At 35.9% G+C, this 20426-nt stretch overlaps 2 protein-coding genes and 1 long non-coding RNA gene across 4 annotated transcripts in view; 2 read left to right on the top strand and 1 right to left on the bottom strand.

Moving 5' to 3' along the window:
- pan3 (poly(A) specific ribonuclease subunit PAN3) overlaps nt 1–3527 on the top strand; it is a 58339-nt gene extending 54812 nt beyond the window's left edge. The window contains exon 24 of the mRNA XM_061921506.1: nt 2075–3527. Coding sequence (XP_061777490.1) covers nt 2075–2215 — 141 coding nt within the window. The 3' untranslated portion in view covers nt 2216–3527. The remainder of the gene's footprint in view (nt 1–2074) is intronic.
- Nucleotides 3485–20426, bottom strand: part of flt1 (fms related receptor tyrosine kinase 1) — a 156115-nt gene continuing 139173 nt past the window's right edge. For both annotated transcript variants that reach the window (XM_061921500.1, XM_061921499.1), the window contains exons 24-30: nt 16263–16374; nt 16096–16195; nt 15922–16027; nt 15735–15817; nt 5249–5318; nt 5086–5171; nt 3485–5024 (exon numbers count right to left, since the gene is read on the bottom strand). In XM_061921500.1, the coding sequence (XP_061777484.1) occupies nt 4913–5024; nt 5086–5171; nt 5249–5318; nt 15735–15817; nt 15922–16027; nt 16096–16195; nt 16263–16374 (669 nt within the window). In that variant the 3' untranslated portion in view covers nt 3485–4912. The remainder of the gene's footprint in view (nt 5025–5085; nt 5172–5248; nt 5319–15734; nt 15818–15921; nt 16028–16095; nt 16196–16262; nt 16375–20426) is intronic.
- Nucleotides 5186–20426, top strand: part of LOC133569282 (uncharacterized) — a 39796-nt gene continuing 24555 nt past the window's right edge. The window contains exons 1-3 of the long non-coding RNA XR_009809784.1: nt 5186–5326; nt 15891–16023; nt 16103–16403. This is a non-coding gene — a long non-coding RNA (uncharacterized LOC133569282). The remainder of the gene's footprint in view (nt 5327–15890; nt 16024–16102; nt 16404–20426) is intronic.

Genomic DNA, 20426 nt, shown 5'->3' with positions numbered 1-20426 from the left:
ATATTGTAGAAGTCCACTCTCCAAGTAAAATATATTATATTATAAAACTACTGTTAAAACTTTTTTGTACTGTATTTTGTTGTATTGTTTTTATTCAATATTTCGTATCTAAAATTTATTTTTAAAGGCATGTCATGTTAAAATTTTGCTGTTTTTGCCAGGGCGTGGTCAATTTTATATATATATTTAAAGACAATTTGTGTATTTATCAGGTGCTGCTTATTTTATTACTATAGTGTAATACAGGCCTCCCTTTGGTTTATTTAGGTATATTATATCCTCCCTTAATGAATGTTTCCATAAAGTTTGACAGATAAGTAAGCAGTTAAATTAGAGATTAAAAAAATACTTTCAACTCGAGGTTGTTCGATAGTAGCTGACATTTTGTTCATTATTTCTACTTTTTATTTCATGCCTAAATCACAAATGGCTATTCAGATAAAGGAAGTTAGCTAATAGAATAAACATTGTTTGTACTACTTATCATTTTTACATTTAGAGCAGTTAGAAGTGGAGCGGGAGTTGAAAAGACAGAAATTAGCTATTAAATCTGAGGCAGAATCCACTGAAGCAGAAACAAAAAGAAAATCGCAAGTTGCTCAGAAATTTGCCAAAAAGGCTCATGTCAGAGCTATCAAAGCAGAAATGCCAAAGTAATGTGTAAATAATGTAAATAAGTAGATGAAACACCTGTGGCTGTGAAGTGAACACTAGTAGGGTTGTAGATACTGTTTAGAGTAGGTTAACCCATGTGGTTCCTGTGGATGTCAACACAAGTTGTAATTACTACAGTGGCTGAAGCAGACACAGTGATTTATTTGGATGAATGAGGTATTTTATTTATGTCAACTCCGTTGATAATTTCTCAATGCTTTAAACACCAAAATATTTTTCGATGCTGCTTTTTTTTTGTTTGTTTTTTTTTGCACATTTTTGCATGTTAAATTGTTGACAAACCCGGAACTTGTCCCCACACCAGTGAGCCGCACTAGACCTGGCACTCTGCAGCCCCAGTCCCCTGGCTTATTTTTTTTTTTTTTCTTTTTTTTTATTTAAGTTCAAATCACATGCCCGATTGTAAATGTTTTGTGGAACACGATGTACATATCACCTGCAAGGTGAAGTGTTGCAAAATATATATTAACATTTTTATTTATTTTTTTACATTATCTTGTGGCGGGCTGCCAAAAGTATTTAAATCACAAACCTTGTTTATTGAATGTGTGGCAAACACTGCATCTCTATTAAAGATGTCCGATAATAACACACTGCCGATATTTTTGGCTGATAAATGCTTTAAAATGTAATATCCGAAATTATCGGTATCTGTTTCAAAAAGTAAAATGTTTGACCCTTTATAACGAAAGTAGGGAGAAGTACACAGCGCCAATAAACCTTAACGGCACTGCCTTTGCGTACCGGCCCAGTCACATAATATCTACAGCTTTTCACACACACACAAGTGAATGGAAAGCATACTTGGTCAACAGCCATACAGGTCACACTGAGGGTGGCCATATAAAAACTTTAACACTGTTACAAATATGCGCCACACTGTGAACCCACACCAAACAAAATGACAAACACATTTCGGGAAAATAAATCTGCACCGTAACACAACAGAACAAATACCCAGAACCCCTTGCTGCATTGTCTCTTCTGGAACGCTACAATATACGCCTCAACCTCAACCTCCTCATGCTCTCTCAGGGGGAGCATGTCTCAAATGCGAAGCTGCTGTTTTGAAGCATGTTAAAAAAAATAATGCACTTTGTGACTTGAATAATAAATATGGCAGTGCTATGTTGGCATTTTTTTCCATAACTTGAGTTGATTTATTTTGGAAAAACTTGTTACATTGTTTACAGCATCCAGCTGGGCATCACAACAAAATTAGGCATAATAATGTGTTCATTCCACGACTGTATATATCTGTATCGGTTGATATCGGAATCGGTAATTAAGAGTTGGACAATATCAGATATCGGCAAAAAAGCCATTATCGGACATCTTTAATCTCTATGAATTAGATGGGTTTTTTTGTGCTTATATTTAAAACATGTTTGTTTTCCAGCTGGACGCGGGCGGTCCCGAGAAGATGAGCCTGGTGTCGCGGGACGAGAAGAGCGTCCTGGTGGTGACCTACTCGGACCTGAAGCGCTGCTTCGACAGCACCTTCCAGGAGCTGCAGGCGGCCGCCTCCGGCTCCCTGTAGCGCCCCCTGCGGGGTGTGGAGCGCACAATTGCACTACGGCGGACGTCTGGGGGGCTCGTGGTGACATCGGCATGGCAAAGCGGGGCGGGGCTTCGTGAACCTCAGTCACATACACTGTCCACCTACCGGGAAGGCTTTTTGTTTTGTTTTTTTTCTAAAAGTGTATTTTTTTTAGTTTTCCCAAAAACAAAAGGACGCCATTTGTGACATTTTTTAGATTTGGGGAACAAAGCGAGAAGCAAACCTTTTGTGGTTTTTTGAACTATTTTTCCTGCTTTTATCCTTTCTTTCTACCGCTGTGGTTTCTCTTTCAGAGGAGGATGCACTAAGATTTTAAATTTTTGGTTATTTTTTTATGGACACGTGTGAGAGGCCTACAGGGTGCACAGTCACACAAGATCCTTTTTTACGGACCACATCATGGGAGGGGCTTTCTTTTGGACATCACAGGACGCATCAAGGACTAACCACTGAGGTGCAGGAAAGCGGGACACGGACGAACGGACAGAGGAGGCTGTGTGGGCGGGGCTGTCATGTGACCCCTCCCACTTATCTTTGACGGACACCGAGGACGCTGGTGCGGGTTTAGCTGTGCAGCACTTGCTTGTAACCTCCATCTTGGGACTTCCTATTGCCTCCTTGTGGAATGTTTGACATCCCCCCCGCCCTCCTTCCTACCTTCTGAGGCACCTCACCCTGGTGGAGTTGTGCAGAAGTGCATGATGGGAAGTGAAGTCTACTCTGGACCAATGCCAGCAGGAATGAGTTGTTTTTAGCTTCCCAAATACAAGATGGACAACCCCCTTTAAAGCTCAGTGAGGATAGTGGAATGGTTCTGAGCCCAAACGCCGCTTCTGGGGTTCTCCCAGCTTTCATAAATGTTACGTTTAGAAAAAAAAAACAGAAAAGAAAAAAAAAAAGGACGTCACATCGAGCTAAAAAGGTGCGAGGCGAAACCCAAGACCGGCGTCTGGGCCCAGCTGCTCTGCTATGTGGTTGGAAGGCCGGCCGGGGTGAGTACCGACCGTCTTGGATCATTTTACTACTTTCTCTCTTTTTAGCCAGAAAAAAAAGGTGAATGTGGTGCTTTAGAAAATCCCAACACACACATACACAAAATCCCCCCACTCCTCTCACACAGCGTCACGTGACTGTCGTCCACACGCCAACACGCACACACACACACTCCAGTAATCAACCCAAACACACACACGTCATCTTTGTAGGTTTTTTGCCCCTCTTGTGTACATGGTCTCAAACTTTGCAATATTTGTGTGTACAGCTGTATTTTAATAAAGAATACCAAAACTTATACATTCTTACTTTCATCAATGATATCCAAGTTAGTACATGAATGTAAAACAAACACATTGCACAATAATAATCAAAGATTACAGCATCTATGTTACAGTAGGTCACCCTGTCAATCATACAATTATGTTTTCAATAGCTTAACAAAATTACTACTAAATATAAAAAGGTGGAATTCTATAATTCAATTATTTTGCTATATATTACCGTAACTTCCGGACTACAAGCCACTACTTTTTTCCGATGCTTTGAACCCTGCGGCTTTAAGACGGTGCGGCTAAACAGTGGATTTTTCTTTGCTGACAACCATAATAATAAAATAACCATGAAAATGTTCTATTTTGCTAATGGTGTAGGAAATAAGTGCACTTTTTGACGAATGTGAACACCTAAAATTTTATATCCTAAAGCTTTTTTCCCAACATAGTTATTTGGAAACAGTTTGTACTCAGTTTACCCTACAATTTGTTAACAATGTTTGTTAGGGTTTTGTAAAAATATTGTAATACTTATTGAATGCTCTGAAAATTATACTTATATTACTCCTATTTATGTAAATGTTAATAGCGTCCGATAACTTTCCACTTCCAATATGATACTGATATTGATTCAATAGATAATCAGCAAGACACATACATACTTGTATTATTTTGATGTCTGGAAAGTTGGAAAATGTTTGAAGTGACATAATGGTACTTCTGAAACGCATTAATGTAATTTGTAAACGGTCTAGAATGGACTTATATGCGGTCTTTAAGTTGAAGTGGAGTGGTATTGTTTTTGGGTAGCCACAGTAACTCAATTCATTAAGCCTATGACACAGTAGGTTGAATGATGTGGACACGTTTGTTACTGGATACTTTCTAAGAGACATAGCAACTATGATTATTTGATACTTGTTTATGTTGACACCTGCTGTTTTACACTGCAATATTGTGTGCTTAGCTGTTGTGTAGCTGCTAGTAACCTATCGCCTAGCTTGTTGACCTTTTGTAAATGACTGGACTAGAATTATTGGAGGACATTTCTCTGTTAAGTTTGCAGAAGTAAACACAGCAGCAACGTGTATCGCACATTTTACATGCTGTCTGATATCAGATTTTTTCCCCACTGATATCCGATCAGGACACTTCTACTAAATCCTGGCAAAAATAGAGAAAAAATGCTTACTCTCTTGCTTACGTTGTGGGAAGAAAGTGCTTTTTATGTGTACTTTTTAACAAATTGTCACACACACACACACAGGGTGCCTTAACTATTTCCAGCATATATTGTGTTTTAATCCAAAGAGTTGTCCCCTCACACATATGTGGTACCAATACGACAATTAAGTCACAGAAAGTGAGTAAATACATTTGCTTATTGATGGCAATGGCGAGGAAGACGTTAGAGTGACGGGTAGAGGAAAGCGGCGTTGTAGTCGGGGGGCGGAGAGCCCCCGTCATCGGAACTCCAGTCATGTGGAAAGATGGCCGTCTGGTTGCCGTGGAGACGTGGTCTGCACAGGAAGTATTTCACTGAAGGTGAGGAAAATGCTGACATTCATCTTTTTTTATTACCTGCTGAGCTTGTTGTTGTTGTCGTCCCACGGCAGGCGTTTGAGCTCCTCTGATGGAAGGACCATGCCGCTGTCGCTCTGCTCCTCCTGAACATCCACAGGTCAATAAATACACACCTGTGTGTGCCACTTGACTTTTCTGTCATTAATTGTGTTGTTTTTGCCTCAGATTGGTGCTTGTCGTCCTCGCAGGGAAGCTGGAAGGTGTGCAGCGTGGTCACAGCCCGCATGTAACTACACAGGTACACATTTGTTATCTTTTAATGTTTGCTTAAAATACTCCAGTTTAACACAGTGCTACAAAAAATACAAAACTCAACAACAAATCAATCCAAACTTTATCAATATTTTATAATGAATACAGATTCTCCTCCTTAGTTTTTAACACAGAGGTAAGATGTAGTAAAAAAAAAAAAAAAACTCACCTTGAAAAAGTAGGTAGTAAAAGTAGTACACGTACTGCGTTACACATCAGACGAGGGTTGTCCCGCTACCAAAATGTACTTTGATACTTTTCTAAATAAAGAGGACCACAAAATAATTGCATTTTTGGCTTTATTTTAACAAAAAAATTACATTAAACATGTTTCTTATTGCAAGTTTGTTCTTAAATAGAATAGTGAACATAGAAGACAACTTGTCTTTAATTAGTAAGTAAGTAAACAAAGGCTCCTAATTTAGTCTGCTGACATTTACAGTAACATATTGTCTCATTTATCTATCTATTATTTTGTCAACATTATAAAGGACAAACGGTAAAAAATGTTTTATTAATCTACTTGTTCATTTACTGTTAATATCTGCTTACTTTCTCTTTTAACATGTTCTATCTACTAGGGGTGTAACGGTACGTGTATTTGTATTGAACCGTTTCGGTACAGGGGTTTCGGTCCGGTTCGCAGGTGAACCGGAAGACACGGACATATGAGTAGCGCACCGCACGTTGTGTTGTTAACAGTGCACACCGAGGCACCAGGAATTAATTTACGTGTACCCCGACTTAAACAAGTTGAAATACTTATTGGGGTGTTACCATTTAGTGGTCAATTGTACGGAATATGTACTGTACTGTGCAATCTACTAATACAAGTTTCAATCAATCAAAAAAACAACAACACCCGGCATGCTAGCAATGACTGGGCTAGGATAGACTGACCACACCTCCTCTTTTCACGGGACATGTCCTCTTTGTGGAGCTGTCCAGGTGGAGTTTCTTAAATGCCTCGAATGTCCGGCATTTTAAGTTATGGTTGCGTGTATTTTCAATGTAGGTTCAGGGTTAAGAAGGGGTTAAAAACAAAACAAAAAGTGGTGCACACAGCGTTAACATTCGTGATGGAGGGGCAGAGACAGAGAGAGCGAGAGAGTTATGATAAACGCGCATGCGTCGCCAGGCTCTGCTTTTTATCCTTTGATCAATCAGATTTCATTTTTTATTATCTATAGCAGGGGTGTCAAAAGTGTGCCCCAAAGGCCATTTGCGGCACACAGCTAATGTTTTAAAGGCCCACGGCACATTCTAAAAATACTATTAAAATAAACAAAAACATAAACAAAAGTGAAATAAAAAATCTTAAAGGCTAAATGTAATTTAGAAAAACTTGCAACCTTTTACTAATAAAACAAAGCTGTTTTTTTTTTTTCCAAACTGTCATTGTTTAAAACATAATATTGAATCAAAATCAATGTTATTATGAATTATTGACCTAGCCAAGTTTCCGATTACTTCACATCAAATATTCCACTAAGAAAATTATTTTTGTTGGAAGATTTAGCAAATTTGTTAAATAAGTAATCAAAAAATGTATATTTTGTTTTTTTTCTTACTGTACCGAAAATGAACCGAACCGTGACCCCTGAACCGAGGTACGTACTGAACCGAAATGTTTGTGTACCGTTACACCCCTACTATCTACACATTTGTTACAATGTAATTATCACTTATTATTCCGTTGTTTGATACTTTACATTAGTTTTGGATAATACCACAAATTTGGGTATTGATTCAATACCCAAGTTACAGGATAATACATTGGTCATAACTGCTCAGTGGCCTTGTGGTTAGAGCAGTGGTTCTTAACCTTGTTGGAGGTACTGAACCCCACCAGTTTTATGTGCGCATTCCCCGAACCCTTCCTTAGTGAAAAATAAAGTGCGTTTTTTCAAATTCAAGACAAAGTTGTATGTTTTTGGTAACACTTTAGTATGGGGAACATATTCTAAGTAACAAAGACTTAATTTAGAGTTTTTTGAACACTAGGGGAACATATTTAAGTAATAAAGACCTAATTTAGAGTTATTTGAACACTAGGGGAACATATTCTAAGTAACAAAGACTTAATTTAGAGTTTTTTGAACCGTAGGGGAACATATTTAAGTAATAAAGACTTAATTTAGAGTTTTTTGAACAGTAGGGGAACATATTTAAGTAATAAAGACTTAATTTAGAGTTATTTGAACACTAGGGGAACATATTCTAAGTAACAAAGACTTAATTTAGAGTTTTTTGAACATTAGGGTAACATATTTAAGTAATAAAGACTTAATTTAGAGTTTTTTGAACAGTAGGGGAACATATTTAAGTAATAAAGACTTAATTTAGAGTTTTTTGAACAGTAGGGGAACATATTTAAGTAATAAAGACTTAATTTAGAATTATTTGAACACTAGGGGAACATATTCTAAGTAACAAAGACTTAATTTAGAGTTTTTTGAACACTAGGGGAACATATTTAAGTAACAAAGACTTTAGAGTTTTTTTAACAGTAGGGGAATATATTTAAGTAATAAAGACTTAATTTAGAGTTATTTGAACACTAGGGGAACATATTTAAGTAATAAAGACCTAATTTAGAGTTATTTGAACACTAGGGGAACATATTCTAAGTAACAAAGACTTAATTTTGAGTTTTTTGAACACTAGGGGAACATATTTAAGTAATAAAGACCTAATTTAGAGTTATTTGAACACTAGGGGAACATATTCTAAGTAACAAAGACTTAATTTAGAGTTATTTGAACACTAGGGGAACATATTCTAAGTAACAAAGACTTAATTTAGAGTTATTTGAACACTAGGGGAACATATTCTAAGTAACAAAGACTTAATTTAGAGTTATTTGAACACTAGGGGAACATATTCTAAGTAACAAAGACTTAATTTAGAGTTATTTGAACACTAGGGGGACATATTCTAAGTAACAAAGACTTAATTTAGAGTTATTTGAACACTAGGGGAACATATTCTAAGTAACAAAGACTTAATTTAGAGTTATTTGAACACTAGGGGGACATATTCTAAGTAACAAAGACTTAATTTAGAGTTATTTGAACACTAGGGGAACATATTCTAAGTAACAAAGACTTAATTTAGAGTTTTTTGAACACTAGGGGAACATATTTAAGTAATAAAGACTTAATTTAGAGTTTTTGAACAGTAGGGGAACATATTTAAGTAATAAAGACTTAATTTAGAGTTTTTTGAACAGTAGGGGAACATATTTAAGTAATAAAGACTTAATTTAGAATTATTTGAACACTAGGGGAACATATTCTAAGTAACAAAGACTTAATTTAGAGTTTTTTGAACACTAGGGGAACATATTTAAGTAACAAAGACTTTAGAGTTTTTTGAACAGTAGGGGAATATATTTAAGTAATAAAGACTTAATTTAGAGTTATTTGAACACTAGGGGAACATATTCTAAGTAACAAAGACTTAATTTAGAGTTATTTGAACACTAGGGGAACATATTCTAAGTAACAAAGACTTAATTTAGAGTTTTTTGAACACTAGGGGAACATATTTAAGTAATAAAGACTTAATTTAGAGTTTTTGAACAGTAGGGGAACATATTTAAGTAATAAAGACTTAATTTAGAGTTTTTTGAACAGTAGGGGAACATATTTAAGTAATAAAGACTTAATTTAGAATTATTTGAACACTAGGGGAACATATTCTAAGTAACAAAGACTTAATTTAGAGTTTTTTGAACACTAGGGGAACATATTTAAGTAATAAAGACCTAATTTAGAGTTATTTGAACACTAGGGGAACATATTCAAAGTAACAAAGACTTAATTTTGAGTTTTTTGAACACTAGGGGAACATATTTAAGTAATAAAGACTTAATTTAGAGTTATTTGAACACTAGGGGAACATATTTAAGTAATAAAGACCTAATTTAGAGTTATTTGAACACTAGGGGAACATATTCTAAGAAACAAAGACTTAATTTAGAGTTATTTGAACACTAGGGGAACATATTTAAGTAATAAAGACCTAATTTAGAGTTATTTGAACACTAGGGGAACATATTTAAGTAATAAAGACCTAATTTAGAGTTATTTGAACACTAGGGGAACATATTCTAAGAAACAAAGACTTAATTTAGAGTTATTTGAACACTAGGGGAACATATTCTAAGTAACAAAGACTTAATTTAGAGTTTTTTGAACACTAGGGGAACATATTTAAGTAATAAAGACCTAATTTAGAGTTATTTGAACACTAGGGGAACATATTCTAAGTAACAAAGACTTAATTTTGAGTTTTTTGAACACTAGGGGAACATATTTAAGTAATAAAGACTTAATTTAGAGTTATTTGAACACTAGGGGAACATATTTAAGTAATAAAGACCTAATTTAGAGTTATTTGAACACTAGGGGAACATATTCTAAGAAACAAAGACTTAATTTAGAGTTATTTGAACACTAGGGGAACATATATAAGTAATAAAGACCTAATTTAGAGTTATTTGAACACTAGGGGAACATATTCTAAGTAACAAAGACTTAATTTAGAGTTATTTGAACACTAGGGGAACATATTCTAAGTAACAAAGACTTAATTTAGAGTTATTTGAACACTAGGGGGACATATTCTAAGTAACAAAGACTTAATTTAGAGTTATTTGAACACTAGGGGGACATATTCTAAGTAACAAAGACTTAATTTAGAGTTATTTGAACACTAGGGGAACATATTCTAAGTAACAAAGACTTAATTTAGAGTTTTTTGAACACTAGGGGAACATATTTAAGTAATAAAGACTTAATTTAGAGTTATTTGAACACTAGGGGAACATATTTTAAGTAATAAAGACTTAATTTAGAGTTTTTTGGTTAGGGTTAGGATTATAATAAGGCCATGCCAAATAAGGCATTAATTAGTATTTAATGACTAGATAAGAGCCAATATGTGACTAATTTGCATGTTAATAAGCAACTAATTAATGGTGAATATGTTCCCTATACTAAAGTGTTACCATGTTTTTTTTTTCACTGGTGCACAAAATGAACCGTGCATGAACATCACCTTGTTCAAACAACAAAACTAACTGTGCATAAACTCACAACAAATTACACACCTGAAAATCAATCAGCTGTTGCCGTATCCGTAATATGCCAACAGGGAGAAGTTTGTATTTACACGATGAGTCAGATGTGTTTAGAACTCCGCCAAACCCCTGAGGTCGACTCACCGAACCCCTAAGGTTCGATCAAACCCAGGTTAAGAACCACTGGGTTAGAGTGTCCGCCCTGAGATCAGTAGGTCGTGAGTTCAAACCCCAAAAACTATAAAAGTGGGACCAATGACCTCCCTGCTTGGCACTTAGCCTCAAGGGTTGGAATTGGGGGTTAAATCACCAAAATGAATACCGAGCTCAGCCACCGCTGCTGCTCACTGCTCCTCTCACCTCCCAGGGGGTGAACAAGGGGATGGGTCAAATGCAGAGGACACATTTCAATCATTGGTACTTTAACTTTAACTTAATATTAAAAGTCCTCATGTGTCCAGGGACATATGTCCTGAGTTTATAAACATATGACTTTTAAAAAAAAAAAGACGGAACTTTTGATAAAAGATATCACTGTAATCATAGTATGTACTAGATACAATCATGTACTTGATATCATTACAGTGGATGTTAGGTGTAGATCCACCAATGGCGTTTGTTTACGGTGTGTAGTGAAGCATTTAAGAGGCAGTATAGGACCTAATATGATTCATTAGTACTATATTAGTAGCAGTATACTGCACAACTCTACATCATTAACTATTAACAAAGTGAATTGTCACAGTTGTCAAATAATATACCACAAATTCCAGACTGCTACTTTTTTTGTACGCTTTGAACCCCGCAGCTTATTTATTTAAATTTGTTTCGTTATTTAAAAACAAAAAACAGTTACCATAACAGTAAAATAAATCCTAAGTAAAAAAGGAGCAGAATGAAGTATATCATATCTAGGCCTGGCTGATTACACATTTTATTGGATGAAATATTAACCTACAAATGCAATACACTTGTAATCACACAATACTTATACTAGCCCTGCAATGAGGTGGCGACTTGTCCAGGGTGTACCCCGCCTTCCGCCCGATTGTAGCTGAGATAGGCGCCAGCGCCCCCCGCGACCCCAAAAGGGAATAAGCGGTAGGAAATGGATGGATGGATGGAATACTTATACTAGTATAAGTATTTGTTACTTGAAAAAAAATTGAGTATAACATTTTTTATGGCAACAAATGAAAACTCATAATCGTCCATCCATCCATTTTCCTACCCCTTTTCCCTTTCAGGGTCATGGGGGTGCAGAAGCCTATCTCAGCTGTATCTTTTTTTAAAGCAACAAATTAATACTTGTACTAGTTTAATACATATTCTATTTTTTTTTTTTTAGTAACTACTTGACACCTATACTAGTATGTGTTTTAAAGTAACAGATTAATACTCATACCACCGTATCTTTCGGAGTATACAGTTGTGATCAAGATTATTCAACCCCCACACAATTTTGGTGTTTTAGCAAGTTGGACATTTATTCCGTATTTTCTTTATAGTCATTTCAAATAAAGATGCAATAAATAGACAAATGCAACTTGAATTACATTATATTTTGGAACATATCAAACAGTGTCATTTCTCTTAATATCTCATTGACAAAATTATTCAACTCCTTGAAGATCATAACTCTTAAGAACAGAATTTGAATAAGGTCTTTTCAATCAGGTGTTGGAAACACCTGTAGATGTGATTAGAATCATAACGAGCAACAATTAAACTGATTGAAAAAGCTCAGCTTCTTGTAGATGGTCAATGGTGTATTTGCAACATGGTGAAGTCCAGGGAGTGGTCAAAGAAGTCAAGAGAGGAGGTCATTTCTCTTCATAAGAAAGGATATGGTTATAAGAAAATAGCAAAGACATTACACATTCCAAGAGACACAGTTGGGAGCATAATTCGCAAGTTTAAAGCTAAAGGCACAGTGGAAACACTACCTGGGCGTGGTAGAAAGAGGATGCTGTGTGCGTACAGTGGTGAAAAACCCCCGGGTAACAGCTGAGGAACTACAACAGGACATTGCAGAGCGGGGAACGCAGGTTTCGTCCCAGACAATAAGGCGCGCACTATGAGATGTGAATTTGTGAATTATATTTATATAGCGCTTTTGAAGGCCTCCATGCCAGAACTCCAAAGGCGCACCCCACTTCTGACTACCAGGCACAAGAAAAATAGACTCCAGTATGCTAAAAATCATCTGGACAAACCCCAAAGGTTTTGGGAAACTGTTCTATGGAGTGATGAGACAAAAGTGGAACTCTTTGGGCCTATGAATCAACGTTATGTCTGGAGGAGGAAAAAATGAAGCTTACAAAGAGAATAACACCTTGCCTACTGTTAAGCATGGTGGGGGGTCAATCATGCTCTGGGGCTGTTTCTCTGCCTCAGGTACCGGGAATCTCCAGCGCGTTCAAGGCATTATGAATTCTATTTCCTAGCAGGATATATTAGCTGCAAATGTCATGAAGTCAGTGACAAAGCTGAGGCTTGGGAGACGTTGGACCTTCCAACAGGACAAGGATCCCAAGCATACCTCCAAATCAACATCAGAGTGGTTGGACTGGAAGACTCTGGAGTGGCCTTCACAGTCGCTAGACCTAAATCCTCTAGAAAAGCTGTGGTGGGACTTGAAGAAGGCAGTTGCAGCACGCAAGCCTAAGAATATGAATGAACTGGAGGCCTTTGCCCAAGAGGAATGGGCTAAAATAGCTGTAGATGGTTGCAAGAAGCTTGTGTCCGCTTATGTATCAACTTTGAAGGATGTCATTACTGCCAAAGGGGGTTCTACTAAGTACTAAAGATGCATGGAACTAGGGCAGTGGTTCTTAACCTTGTTGGAGGTACAGAACCCCACCAGTTTTATATGCGCATTCACTTGTTACTGAAAAAAAATGTTAGTTTTTTTTACAATTCAAGAAAAAGTCTTTTTTTTTTTACTCATGCACAAAATTAACTGTGCATGAACATCACCTTGTTCAAAGAACAAAACCACACAGTGCATAAACTCACAACAAAGTACACACTTTACACACACCATGACTTGATTAACGTGGACCCCGACTTAAACAAGTTGAAAAACTTATTGGGGTGTTACCATTTAGTGGTCAATTGTACGTAACATGTACTGTACTGTGCAAACTGTACTGTTTCATATAATGTATTCTCTTCCTTTGCAATCTGCTAGTAAAAGTTTCAATCAAACAACCGGCAAATCAGATGGAAAATTAGAGGGAGTATTGTTTGGGTGTATCCATAATACGCTGATAGGGAGAAGTTTTTATTTACGCGATAAGTTGGATGTGTCTTTACCTTTGTGGCGGAGGCTCCGCAGAACCCCTGAGGCCGACTCACTGAACCCCTAAGGTTTGATCAAACCCAGGTTAAGAACCACTGAACTAGGCGGTTGAATCATTTTGTCAATGAGATATTAAGAAAAATTTCCTTTTTTGGTATTTTGTAAAATACAGTGTTACAATTTAAGTTGCATTTGTCTATTTGACACATCTTTATTTGATATGACTATAAACAAAATACGGAATAAATGTCCAACTTGCTAAAACACCAAAATTGTGTGAGGGTTGAATAATTTTGATCACAACTGTAAGTCGCTCCGGAGTATAAGTCGCACCTGCCAAAAATTCATAATAAAGAAGGGAAAAAAAACATATAAGTGGCACTGGAGTATAAGCCGCATTTTTGGGGGAAATGTATTTGATAAAACCCAACACCAAGAATAGACATTTGAAAGGTAATTTAAAATAAATAAAGAATAGTGAACAACAGGCTGAATAAGTGTACGTTATATGAGGCATAAATAACCAGCTGAGAGGTGCCTGGTATGTTAACGTAACATATTATGGTAAGAGTCATTCAAATAACTATAACATATAGAACATGCTATACCTTTACTAAACAATCTGTCACTCCTAATCGCTAAATCCCATGAAATCTTAGACGTTTAGTCTCTTACGTGAATGAGCTAAATAATATTATTTGATATTTTACGGTAATGTGTTAATAATTTCACACATAAGTCGCTCCTGAGTATAAGTCGCACTCCCGGCCAAACTATGAAGAAAAAATGCGACTTATAGTCCGAAAAATACAGTAGTTCAATGTGTATTCAATTATTATTTTTTTAAGTAACCACTTTATTCTTACACTAAATGTATATAAATTTTTTAGGTAACCAATACTTGTAGTATTATAGTAATAATTAAATTACCTTTTTTAAATGTTTAAAAAAATCCTTATACTGGTATCCTTTTTTTAAAGTAACAAATTAATACTCATACTAGTTTAATGCTTATATCTTGTATTTAATTTTTTATGACAACAAATGAATACTTATTAGTAGGGGTGTGGGAAAAAATCGATTCGAATACGTTGTGCAATTCAGAATCGATTCTCATTTAAAAAAAATATTTTTTTTTTTTTTTTTAATGATTTTTTTTTTTTTTTTTTTTTAAATAGATCCAACAAACCACTACACAGCAACACCATAACAATGCAATCCAATTCCAAAACCAAACCTGACCCAGCAACACTCAGAACTGCAATAAACAGAGCAATTGAGAGGAGACACAAACTTGACACAGAACAAACCAAAAGTAGTGAAACAAAAATTAATATTATCAACAACAGTATCAATATTATTTATAATTTCAGCATAGCAGTGATTAAAAATCCCTCATTGACATTATCATTAGACATTTATAAAAATAAAAAAAGAACAAAAGTGTCACAGTGGCTTACACTTGCATCGCATCTCATAAGCTTGACAACACACTGTGTCCAATGTTTTCACAAAGATAAAATAAGTCATATTTTTGGTTCGTCTAATAGTTAAAACAAATTTATATTATTGCAATCAGTTGATAAAACATTGTCCTTTACAATTATAAAAGCTTTTTTTTTTCAAAATCTACTACTCTGCTAGCATGTCAGCAGACTGGGGTAGATCCTGCTGAAATCCTATGTATTGAATGAATACAGAATCGTTTTGAATCAGAAAAATATAATTTTTGAATCGAAAAAAATCGATATATTATCGAACCGTGACCCCAAGAATCGATATTCAATCGAATTGTGGGACACCCAAAGATCCACAGCCCTACTTATTAGTATCTTTTTTTTAAAGCAACATATTAATACTTGTACTAGTTTAATACTTTTTTCTAGTATTTTGTTAAGTAACCAATACTTTTACTATCTGTAGTAATTACACTCGTACATTTTTTAAAAGTAACCGAAGTATTTTTCCAAGTAACTGGATGAATAAAGGGTCAATAATTCTTACCTCAAGTTGGTGACAGCAAGCGTTTTTTGTGTGCACTTCCCGTCTCCCACAAGTAACCCCAGAGGAACGTAGTCCTTCCCCTCCTACCAAAAAGTATATTAGGAGTCATATTAAGTGTTTTGGTATTCACATCTTCATGTTTGATACATTTTCCAGACAAAGACTGGATGAGTCCCTCCAAGCTGACCTGCTGCACCATGGACTGGAGCATGTCGCCCAGGGTCTGCACCAGCTGGCAGAAGGAGGGTCGCTCGCTGGCCTCGGCATCCCAGCAGGCCAGCATTGTGCAGTAACTACACACACACACACACACACAATAACTCACACAAGGTCGACATTTATGACATGTCATCTTCCTCACATGTCAGCTGTGCTGTACTCCGGCGCTCCCATCCTGGTTCCTGCCTTCAGTCTGTGGCAGAAGTCCTCGTCGATGTGGAGACCGGGGTATGGGGACGCTCCTAGTGGACACCCGTGGCGTTATATGCACCGCCAGCACAGGACTCCCCGGGGAGTGAGCGCTCTTACCCAGAGAGAAGATCTCCCAGAGGAGAACGCCAAAGGACCACACGTCACTTTGTGTGGTGAACACCTTGTCAAAGATGGACTCTGGAGACATCCACTTCAGAGGCAGGCGGGCCTGTCAGCCAATCAGAGCACAGTGACAAGGTGATGTTTTTTATTTACATATATTCTTTGAAGTGTTCTTCACATGACAGTATTTGTCTTGTGATCATAATAGATACAGAAATGATGCATTTTGTCCAGCAAATTCTTGCTGATATTGTCCGCATTCTTCCGAGAGCAAATGAAGCACTCATGTAATCATAATCCAGCAATTAGGTCAAGTTGAACTTTGCTAACAAGTACAAATAATATGCACTCAAGCTCTGTTAGCAAAAATTGCACCTTTATAAACATTGATTGATTGATTGATACTTTTATTAGTAGATTGCACAGTTCAGTACATATTCCGTACAATTGACCACTAAATGGTAACACCCGAATAAGTTTTTCAACTTGTTTAAGCCGGGGTCCACGTTAATCAATTCATGGTAAACATCTTCAAGTGCAGTTTTTTCCCCCAGTTGGAGAAAGTGTGTCGGGCAACTTGTTTTAATGTCTTTTTTTGCTGCTGTCACTTTCCAACAAATACAGCATAATTGTTGGATATTTTTGTCACCTTGCAGTGTTTGAGGCGCTGTTGCTGCTCCCAGTGTTGCCAGGTGTAAAAATCACAACCTATTGTACCAGAAGTTCAAAATTGTGAAGAATTATTCAGGACCATTTGCTTCAGTAAAACATGACCAGCGATGGTATATAGTGTTGCTAAAGCTGCAGTGTTACCTTTGAAACTATACATATATATATATATATATATATATATATATATATATTACAATTGATCACACAATGGATACATATTGAAAATGTACAGATCAATTGAAGCACGTCAAACGCAATTTAGCATCTTTAGACAGTATTAGTAAAATAGAGACAATACAATAGAATACCAAATAATTATTAAATTTAATATATATATATATAATGTGTGTGTGTGTATGTATATATATATATGTATATATATATATATAATATACACACACATATATATATGTATATATACACATATATGTTTTTATATATATGTGTGTGTGTGTGTGTGTGTGTGTGTATATATATATATATATATATATATTTATATAAATATATATGTAGGTGTGTGTGTGTGTATATGTACAAACCCCATTTCCATATGAGTTGGGAAATTGTGTTAGATGTAAATATAAACGGAATACAATGATTCGCAAATCCTTTTCAACCCATATTCAGTTGAATGCACTACAAAGACAAGATATTTGATGTTCAATCTCATAAACTTAATTTTTTTTGGCAAGTAATTAACGTAGAATTTCACGTGACAAAGTAGTTGGGAAAGGGCATGTTCACCACTGTGTTACATCACCTTTTCTTTTAACAACACTCAATAAACGTTTGGGAACTGAGGAAACTAATTGTTGCAGCTTTGAAAGTGGAATTCTTTCTCATTCTTGTTTTTATAAAGAGCTTTAGTTGTTCAACAGTCCGGGTTCTCCGCTGTCGTATTTTACGCTTCATAATGCGCCACACATTTTCGATGGGAGACAGGTCTGGACTGCAGGCGGGCCAGGAAAGTACCCGCACTCTTTTACTACGAAGCCACGCTGTTGTATTACGTGGCTTGGCATTGTCTTGCTGAAATAAGCAGGGGCGTCCATGATAACGTTGCTTGGATGACAACATATGTTGCTCCAAAACCTGTATGGACCATCCAGCATAAATGGTACTTTCACAGATGTGTAAGTTACCCATGCCTTGGGCACTAATACACCCCCATACCTTCACAGATGCTGGCTTTTGAACTTTGCGCCAATAACAACCCGAATAGTTATTTTCCTCTTTGTTCTGGAGGACACCACGTCCTCTGTTTCCAAATATAATTTGAAATGTGGACTCGTCAGACCACAGAACACTTTTCCACTTTGCATCAGTCCATCTTAGGTGAGCTCGAGCCCAGCCAAACCGGCGGCGTTTCAGGGTGTTGTTGATAAATGGCTTTGGCTTTGCATAGTAGAGTTTTAACTTGCACTTACAGATGTAGCGACCATCTGTAGTTCCTGACAGTGGTTTTATAAAGGGATCCTGAGCCCAGGTGGTGATATCCTTTACACACTGTCGGTTTTTGATGCAGTACCGCCTGAGGGATCAAAGGTTCGTAATATCACTTACGTGCAGTGATTTCTCCAGATTCGCTGAACCTTTTGATGATTTTACGGACCATTGATGGTAAAATCCCTAAATTCCTTGCAATAGCTCGTTGAGAAATATTGTTCTAAAACTGTTCAACAATTTGCTTACAATTTGGTGACCCTCGGTCCATCCTTGTTTGTGAATTATTTAGCATTTCATGGAAGATGCTTTTATACCCAATCATGGCACCCACCTGTTCCCAATTAGCCTGCACACCTGTGTGATGTTCCATATAAGTGTTTGATGAGCATTCCTCAACTTTATCAGTATTTATTGCCACCTTTCCTAACTTCTTTGTCACGTGTTGCTGGCATCAAATTCAAAAGTTAATGATTATTTGCAAAAAAAAAAATGTTTATCAGTTTGAACATCAAATATGTTGTCTTTGTAGCATATTCAACTGAATACGGGTTGAAAATGATTTGCAAATCATTGTATTCTGTTTATATTTACATCTAAAAAAAATTCCCAACTCATCTGGAATATATGTATGTGTGTGTGTGTGTCTATATATATATATATATATATATATATATATATATATATATATATATATATATATATATATATATAAGTATACATGTATGCTTATACATGTATACTTAAAGAAAATAGACTATTGTATTTTATTTATCCCTGGGGGAAATTCAGCACCACAGTTCGCTCACAATAAACAATAATAATAATAATAATATTTGACGTATATTATAAATATAATATATGAATAATATAAATATATTCTACATTTAAGTGCAGTCAAGAAGGAACATATGCATTATACAGTCTGATGGCTGTATTTATGAAGGACCTCCTGTGTCGTTCCGTGTTACATTTTGGGAGTCTGAGCCTTCCACTGAACGTGCTCATTCTCTCCGCAAGGTCCGAGTGTAGTGGGTGGGAGGTGTTGTCCATAATGGCTGGGAGTTTTGCTAGACTTCTCCTGTCTGACACCACCGCCAGACTCTAGCTCCACTCCCACCACATTCCTGGCCTTCTCTACCAACTTGTCCAGTCTGTTTCACTCTCTACTTATACATGCATAAGTATACATGTATACATGTATAAGTATACATGTATAATTATACATGTATAAGTATACATGTATAATTATACATGTATACATCTATACTTATGCATGTATAAGTATACATGTATACTTATACATGTATACTTATACATGTATACTTATACATGCATAAGTATACATGTATACTTATACATGTATACTTATACATGTATACTTATACATGTATAAGTATACATGTATAAATATACGTGTATAAGTATACGTGTATAAGTATACATGTATAAGTATACATGTATACTTATCCATGTATACATGGACACTTATCCCTGTATACATGTATACTTAGTCATGTATACATGTATTCTTAGCCATGTATACATGTGTTCTTAGCCATGTATACATGTATACTTATACATGTATGCTTATACATGTTTACATGTATACTTATACATGTTTACATGTATACTTATACATGTATACTTATCCATGTATACACGTATACTTATCCATGTATACTTATACACGTTTACATGTATACTTATACATGTATACTTATCCATGTATACACGTATACTTATCCATGTATACTTATATACGTTTACATGTATACTTAGTCATGTATACATGTATACTTAGCCATGTATACATGTATACTTAGCCATGTATACATATATACTAAGCCATGTATACTTACCCATGTATACATGTATACTTAGCCATGTATACTTAGCCATGTATACATAGCCATGTATACATGTATATTTAGCCATGTATACATGTATCCTTAGCCATGTATACTTATCCATGTATACATGTATACTTATACACGTTTACATGTATACTTAGTCATGTATACATGTATACTTAGCCATGTA

The sequence above is a fragment of the Nerophis ophidion genome, linkage group LG15, assembly GCF_033978795.1.
Source record: "Nerophis ophidion isolate RoL-2023_Sa linkage group LG15, RoL_Noph_v1.0, whole genome shotgun sequence".
NCBI lineage: Eukaryota > Metazoa > Chordata > Actinopteri > Syngnathiformes > Syngnathidae > Nerophis > Nerophis ophidion.
This window is presented reverse-complemented; position numbering and strand designations above follow the sequence as displayed.